The sequence below is a fragment of the Aedes aegypti genome, chromosome 2, assembly GCF_002204515.2.
Source record: "Aedes aegypti strain LVP_AGWG chromosome 2, AaegL5.0 Primary Assembly, whole genome shotgun sequence".
NCBI lineage: Eukaryota > Metazoa > Arthropoda > Insecta > Diptera > Culicidae > Aedes > Aedes aegypti.
In genome coordinates, this window is record NC_035108.1 from 283393182 (window position 1) to 283401733 (window position 8552).

Below are 8552 nucleotides of genomic sequence, written 5' to 3' on the forward strand. Positions count from 1 at the left end.
GCTAGCTAATCAAATAAGAGTAAAAAACAAAACTTCAGAAATCATCTTCAGATATGGTCGGTATTCAGACAGACCGGACTAGATAATATATTGACCTAGCAAAGGTAAGTCAAGTACTCCGTCAACTTTATTTTTTTCGATACTATTTTTATACAGATGTTGTATCGAACAGATAAGTTCCAGTATTACAGCAAATAATGCCAATATTTTGCTCTTCCGGACGCTAAGGGTACATTTTCCTGAAATCATTAAAAAACGATTGGTCCAGTCTGTCTGAACACCGATTATATAATCTTCGAAAAAAAAACACTTTTATCACTTTGGAAAACATGTTTCCACAGAACATTCACACGTGGCATAGCACTATCCGCCAAATCTAATTTTCACCAGCCGAAAATACGCGGAACGAGATAAACGTGACACAAAGTTCAAAACGCAGCCGCCCGCGCGCACGGATTGCTGCGATCCTATCATGCCAATAGTACTTTGTGCCATTTTTTCTCATAAAGTCGCTTCGAACCACTCTCCTCTGTAACGATTATTTCAAAATCGGATACGAATAGGGCTAACTTCTGTTCCACTCTATCCCTTTGGAAAATTTCCGCTACGGTTTTTCCACACGTAAACAAACTCGTGCGCAGTCGCATTTTCCACCCCCTTCAATCAGCTGTTGCCTGTCAGCGTCAGTTGATTCCCACTGCATTGCTTTTGTGGTTCTTATAAACTTAGTCCCACCCTCACCACCGTACAAGTCCCTCAGCCTAAAGAACCAATTGTGGGCCTGTCACCTAGGAGAAAAACCAAAAGTCAAAACTTTTCGTTTATTGATTCATATCGCGGTTTTTGTTGGGGATCGGTTCTAACTTGTGTTCATTCTATTTTCAAGTCGCTTGTAGAAACAAATGTATGAATTTACTTGTTGGACAGGATGGAAAATGTGACAGTGTAATAGTTTAATTGTGATTTTTTGAGTTTCAATGGGTACTACATGTGTAGGAAATAGTGCTCTAGTTTTCAATCGCTTCTCGACAATAAAGCTGGGTAAGGTTCTAGCACATCGGCCGACCGAGGAAAATGATGCTGATTCATTTGGCATCACATCACCAGCACATGTCATCAGCGCTAATAGCAAAGCTTCAATCGTCGACGAAAGGGTGGTCACTATAGGGGCCTTCGACGGGTCGGGTCAAGGTCCCAAGCAATAAAATCCGAACGTACGTATATGTGCTCCACTCGCAAATTATGGGAAATTGCTTCAAAGGATGCCTTTCGGAGGAGAATCAAACGCGGTAAGGCAAAACAAGAAGCTGGCATGGTACTCCTCAGAGCGTTATTATCAGAAAAAAAGTCATTCTCTGCATGTTTTGGCAAAACAGAAAAACATGTAGTCCACAAATTCAAAGGAAATCATAGAAGTTATGTCGGGTTTTCATTAACCCGTATCGGCCTAGCAAATGGGAAAAAGTTCAAACTACTGCCATTGTGGCAATTCTGGACGTATTGCCTTCGTTTTAGTAAGAAACGAATCGTCTGGATGTCTAGTTTTTCGATCAGGAGCATGGCCCCAGGTCCCTACAAAATAAGCCCAAAATAATTTAATTGAACATTTAATAGTTACTAAAAACCGATGAAATGGTGCAATCACATCGAAAGATATGAAAATTTGAGATTTCTTATATTAAATAAGAGTGTAATCATTTGTCTTGAGTTCTAAATGATTTTTATAGAGTAAAGTATATCAAATATACACTACCCGTCATAAATACGGACTCGCTTGAAAAAGTATTACAACAATCAGCTCTATATTGAATCACCCTGAAAAGTTTAGTATCACCTCAAAACAGGAGCATTCATGATGCTATATCTCGAGATGCTAAAGATCTATGATGGTGCGGTTTTCAGCAAAGTCGTTCAGCAGATCAAGGACATTCAGAAAGAAAACAGTTTGGTTCACAATTTTGGCGCTAGATGGCGCTAGTGAGCATGTAAAATTGAGCATTTTAAGCATGGTCTAACTCGTGATCCATATGAGATGGAAAGTTAAAATCTTTGGTAAAGTTATTCAGAACGTCAAGGACATTCGGAAAACAGGTCATTCGATTCAAAATTTAACCGCTAGGTAGCGCTAGTGTGCAGATAAATATGAGCATCAATATCAACATCCAGATGAGATAAGATAGAACGTTCGCGTCTTCGACAAAGTTGATTATAAGTTCAAGAACATCCGAATTGCAGACAGTTTGATTCTAAATTTTGCTGCTAGGTGGCGATAGTAAGCATGTTAAATTGAGCATTCCTCACTAGTTTTATCTTTTGATCCAAATAAGATACAAAGATCGAGTCTTCGGAAAAGTTGTTTAGAAAGTCAAAAGCATCCAAAAAGCAAAACGTTTGGTTTTAAATTTTGTCGTTAGGTTACACTAGTAAGTATATTTAATCAAACAAATTCTATCTTGGAAACCAGATGAAACTGAAAGCATGAGTCTTCGGCAAAGTTGTTTAATAAGTCAAGGGCATCCAAAAAACAGATTGATTTATATATGTTAAACTTCATACAAGTTCTTGTTCATAATTTTGGTAAGATAGAATGTTCATGTTTTTGGCAAAGTTGTTAGAAGCTCAAGATAATTCGAAAGGCTCGTAATTTTGTCACTAGGTGGCGGTAGTGAACATGTTGCATAATGAATTTTGAGCTTATTCTATATTGTGATCCAAATGAAATAGCAAGTTCGAGTCTACGACAAAGCTGTTCAGACAGTCAAGGAAATCCGAGCATAACTGATGTTACTGAGTTCCGAGGTTGCCAAGAAAACTGTGAAGCTCAGAATCGTTGTTGGCAAGCGGGAGCACCACGAAGAACCTTGCATTCCATTCTGACATTACTATAGGAGTGAGGCGTCGAAGTTGTGCCATGCCTACTAGATCGTTTGATGTCCGATCCGATGTTACATTCTCGGAGTTCTTTCAACAGTCTTTTGATTGTCAACCATCATAACAGGGTTGGAAGACAAGATCTATGACAATGTTCATTCAGTACCACACAAAAACCAATTTTTACTCTGATACTTCCACACTTGTCAAGATATGGAACATCAAGTTATGGAAAGTTGACTGTTATTAAATCTCATGATTTAATAAGATAATATAATATCTATAATGCCGTTCAGATAGCTTTTGGCATTTGGAAGTGGAAGAGATTAAGATCAGAATCATATCATATTCAAGCGATTCAAGTCTGATCCAGGGGCCTTCCTTAGCCGAGTGGCTACAAAGCAAAGCCATGCTGAAGGTGTCTGGGTTCGATTCCCGATCGGTCCAGGATCTTTTCGTAATGGAAATTTGCTTGACTTCCCTGGGCATAGAGTATAATCGTACCTGCCACACGATATACGAATGCAAAAATGGCATCTTTGGCAAAGAAAGTTCTCAGTTAATAACTGTGGAAGTGCTCATAAGAACACTAAGCTGAGAAGCAGGCTGTGTCCCAGTGAGGTAGTTAATGCCAAGAAAAAGAAGAAGAAGTCTGATCCATTGCATATTCAAGTGTTTCAGATCTGATGCATCTTTTAAGGACTCGGGTATGTTTTATTTCATGTGCGAGTGATTCATACCTGACGCACATCATATTCAAATTATTCAAGTCAGAAACTTTTCATATCCAAGTGACTCAGAATTGATTGGCTTCATATTCAAGTGATTCATGTTGTAACAAGTCGCGATTAACATGAATCAGAACGCGTTCACGGCATAATTTTTCACTCAAACCATACCCGATTGACATTCGAATCTTAAATGACATGCCACAAGGCAGATCGCGGAATAAAAACGTAAAAATCCCCCAAAAGTTATGACTTTGGTTTGCGAACAATTGATCGTTAGCACACATGCCGAGCGATTCATTTTTCGCGGAGCGGAGCTTGTTGTTAGGACTTGACGACTAATGGTTAATCGTTGTTGCAATGATCGCACGATAAAGAACAACCGCGATGCATCATTTATTTTGTCATGATCACTAGATTTCCATCCTTGTGCTTGATCCTTTTTATATTCATGTGTTACAGATTTGATTCACTTCATAATCAAGTAATTCCGGTTTGATTTTCTCCATGTTGAATAAATCATATTAGATTCACTCCATGTTCACTCAAGACTGATTTACTTCAAATTCAAGTGATCCAGGTTTGGTTCGCTTCATATCCAAGCGATGCACGTTAGAGTTCATTTTCAAGTGATTCAGGATTGATTCACTTCATATTCAAATGATTTCATGTGATTCAGGTTTGATTTACTTTATTTTCAAGTGATTAAGTTATGGTTTTAAATCTCTGCATTTTTCAAATTCTTCTTTTTGGAATCGTGAAAATAATCTAAGTGTGTAGAACTCTCATAAACAGCTCAATTCTACCTGTTGAACAACTTTGCTGAAGACTCGAACTTTCTATCTCATGTGGTTAACAAGATAGAACTTGCTTAAAATTGCGAACCAAACAGTTTGCTTTCAGAATGTCCTAACCGCACGGCCACGAAGCCCAACTTTGAACCAAGTTTTGATGATTAGATTTTTTTGATAATCTCTGTTAATGAAAACCAGTTTGAATATCTGTAATTTCCTTTGACTTTGTGGACTTATACCATTAAAAGGGCGTAACTTCAAAACGCGTTCATAGAAAAAGACTGGTGAGCACATATTTGAGGGATTTTTGTTCTGATAATTACGCTCTGAGGAGCACCATGAGCTGACTTGTGTATGGTGCGTGTAAGGTAAAATCGATAATTTATTTGCGCTGCTTTTTGTTTCCTTTCTGTCGTATTGCTGCCGTGGGGAAATCGTATTTTTTCATCCCGCACGCACATCCTGTTGCGGTATAACTGGCGGGCTGATTGAACCGCAAAAAGCAATCGGAATGTGGCTGCTAGTGATAGCCAGTATGAGGTAATTGAGATTTTTTTATTTTATTTATTGGGCTGATTTTATCGAATGAATGGTAATGCCATAAGGCCTGAAACCATCGGTGCTAAAAATGTCACTTATTAGATGGGCTCGCAAGACTCTATTTTTTCATGGAAGGTCTCTAAAACTTCCTGTTTAACCAAAAGGGTTTAGACAGAATCTTTTTTTCGCAGTAAATCCCAAAATTAAAAAAAAAAAACAGCCTTTAAAGATATTTTCAGAAATTCTTACGCGACTATTCCACAAATTCTTCAGGAACTTCTTCTCCGATTCCTCGAAGAAAAGCTTCAATGAATTTTCTGAAGATTTTTTCTGAAATACTGGTGGGACTACCCACCAATTTTCTGAGGCATTCGACCTAAAATGCCTCCAGTAATTTCTCAAGAAATGCTTACAGGAATTTCTGCATTTTTCTCCAGCGCTCCTACTATAAGTAATCTACGCAGAGATTACTTTGAAAATTTCCCCAGAGTCTGTCCCACGATTTCTTTCAGCGATGTTTTCAATACTACTTCCTTCAACTTCTCCAGTTGATACTTTAAGAGATTTTCCAAGGATTTTCCAACAAGAGTTCTCCCAAGAAAATTCACAAAAGGCTAGTTCAAGAGTATTTTTTTTTAATTGTTAACAGATTTCTAAAAAAAACACTCACAGGATTATTCATCTCCTTGGCAGCTTAGTATTCTTACGTCTCATCAGAGATGACATTAGGTTCTCTTTTCGAAGTGCCTCCTGTTTTTTTTTTGTCCAATTCCTCTAATAATTTCTGGGAACTTCTTTGAAACGTCCCTGGAAGATTTATCAAAGAGTTTCTGGAGAAATCTTTGAATAGTATTGGAGAAATTTCAGGTTCAAATCTTAAAGAAAACCTACGAAAATTTTGGATATAATATTAAAAAATCGCTGGGAACATCTCTAGAGTAATTCCTGATGACTTTTCAAAGGTATCCTAAACGGGAATCTTCGAAGATGGCTTCGGATTTTCTTGAGAAAATTTCTGAAGGAATCTTTAGAAAAAATCATTATGAAATTCCTTGTAAAAACTCTATAACAATTTCCGGGATTATTCTTTGAACAAGGTTGAATTCCCGAAGAAATGTTCCAAGTGATAATTGAAGGAAGCTAAGCCGAATACTTGAGAGCCCTAGAACGAAACACACAACCTCTGGATTCTTCGTTTGACAATTCTAAGTTCATACTCGTTTTAGAAAGCTAGTTAATACTATTTTTTATCTTTTAGATGCTGGTTGAAGGAAGTTCAGAACAACAAGTTAAACCTAATAAAATCAAACAAAAAGTAAGTACAAGTACATTTTTGCTTGTTTTCCGCATGATTGTCTTTTTTTTTTCTTTCAGAAAAAACCCAAACTGTTCGGAAACTTTTGGCGACGAAAAGGAGATGTGGAGTACTCAAGACTGAATAAATCAAACAATAATTTTATAAGCAAGAGTAATCATAAAGACCATCAGAAATCAGGGTAAGTTATAGGTCCATTGCTATATTTTTCACCATTTAAAATTAATTCAATTGTTGTTGCAAAAACGTTTTAATTTTTCAAATCTACAGATCAGAAATTCAACTGCAGTGCCTCGATGCACACTCGCTTCTGCTTGTGTCGAAGGATAGCAATACACGAAGAAATGGATATCATGATCTCAACACTGACGTCACTTCAACCCCTGGCAGCTCCCTGGACCTGGAATGGGAAAACGATTACGGATATCAGAACAGTCAATGGTGAATTGGCATATATTTTTTATAACCATCGATTTATTCAAATAACTTTTTATCCCCATAGGCCATTACGACCAATCGATGATCAGCAATTACCATACCCAACACCAATGGACCCAGTATTCAAAGTGGAAGAATGGTGCATTCTGAAGAAAAGCAAAGACCGCATCAACTCCCTCAGACGGTTGGATCGAGCTTCATCGTTTCGCGTTCAGGACAGTGGAAATGGGGCGAACGATGCCGGAGTCCATCCACTGTCCAGCGCCGGTGCAAATGGGTCCGGTATCATTGGGACACCATCGATTGTGAGCTGTGGTTCATACGCTTCCTCATCACACATATCAACGCCGGAGGATTCACTCGAATGGGACATCGACCAGGATCGGCAGCTGAAATCAGAGAACGAATCGCTAGATCTGGAGACCAAAGAACTGTTGCTGGAAATCGAACAGCTGAAGAATCGCGTTCTCAACGAGACTGGTGCTAACTTGAATGATCTGAAATACGACGAATCAATTAGTTGATTCCGCCTACGAGGCTGATAATGGCTTGTCTATACTGGGGACCGATCGGGGAAAATGGGATGGACCGAAAATCAAACGATTGACTTTATATAACCGTAGTAGAATAAAATAGAAGAATACGTTGAAACCCATTTTAGAACAGTGACTTGTCGTAAGACACAACAGAGTGTAACGTAAATTTCATAAGGATTTGTTTCGAAAGATAATGCTGAACGATTAGCACTATTATAACCTATATTTATTGTAAAATCTATATAAATCCAATTTATGAGACATTCCTTAGATATTAATCAAACGATATAACGAACAATGCAAAATGAGAATAAGTCAAAGATTGGTTATCGAAAGAATTGTTGACACATTGGGAAATGTTTATTTTTAATGTACTGAAGGAAATACATTTTCCGATTCTTGCTAAATAGGGCATTTAAAACAAAACAAACAAGGTGCATAATAAATTCAGAACAGTGGATATCCATGCCTCACAATCAACAGATGACATACTTTCATTTATACAACCGAAAAATGTCCCTCTTTATAATAATTCGCTACTTACGCTTTATATACCTGTAAGGCCTTCCTTTTGTGTGTTGTTAGTTTGTGGGAAATTTGCTTGATTTCCTTTGGCGTAGGAATTATTATGCCACGGTATACGTACATTGCTCACACTATTGTGCATCCGGTAGAAATCAAAACCAACACTTATTTGAAATTATTATTTGCTCGGGCCCGCAGCGTCGCAGCTAATATGTGAATAGTGCGCTGTGTTTATAAAAATCGTAAGAATGCAGCGCCACAATAAAAAAAAACTGATTTCAAAATGCGACGAGTTGAGGCGCGTCGTGAGTCTCACTGGCGCGATCCGGTTTGGTGGCGGTGCGACAATATTATAGGTCATCTTTTCGCAATTATTATTCACTCTGTTTCACATGCAATTCAAAGAGAAATGACTTATAGTAGTGTGACCACTGTATGCGAAAATCGCATTGTTGACGGAGAACGCTCTTAGCCAGTGGCGTCTCGCCCTAAGATGCACTTGGTGCACTACACAGTCAAAGATTTCAAACTAATAAAATAGAAATATCTATCTTATATATCTATCTTCTATATAAATAAAAATGGAGTGGTGTTTGTATGTCACGAAATAACTTGAGGACGAATCAACAGATTGACGTAAATTTTTAACTGTTGCGCTGGACAAGAGATGCGACGTGTTCGTACAAGGAAAAAGTTTGGGAAAGTCTCTGGAATAATCGGGAAAACGGGAGTGGACTCAGGTGTCATTTTGTATGGGGGATTACATGACGTTTTGCAACAGCCTACTTGATGGCAAGACGAAGTT

At 38.0% G+C, this 8552-nt stretch overlaps 1 protein-coding gene across 2 annotated transcripts; it reads left to right on the forward strand.

The window, feature by feature from the left end:
- Positions 1-725: 725 nt before the first annotated feature.
- On the forward strand, positions 726-7704 carry LOC5564304. Of its 2 annotated transcripts, XM_021845228.1 has the most exons (6): positions 726-1289; positions 4897-4933; positions 6192-6248; positions 6308-6429; positions 6519-6689; positions 6751-7704. In XM_021845228.1, exons 1-6 carry the CDS (start codon positions 1243-1245, stop codon positions 7208-7210), a joined length of 894 nt encoding a protein of 297 aa, XP_021700920.1. In that variant the 5' UTR covers positions 726-1242; the 3' UTR covers positions 7211-7704. The 2 variants fall into 2 exon arrangements, with proteins under 2 accessions (XP_021700920.1, XP_021700922.1); XM_021845230.1 differs by lacking the exon at positions 4897-4933.
- The last annotated feature ends 848 nt before the right edge of the window (positions 7705-8552 follow it).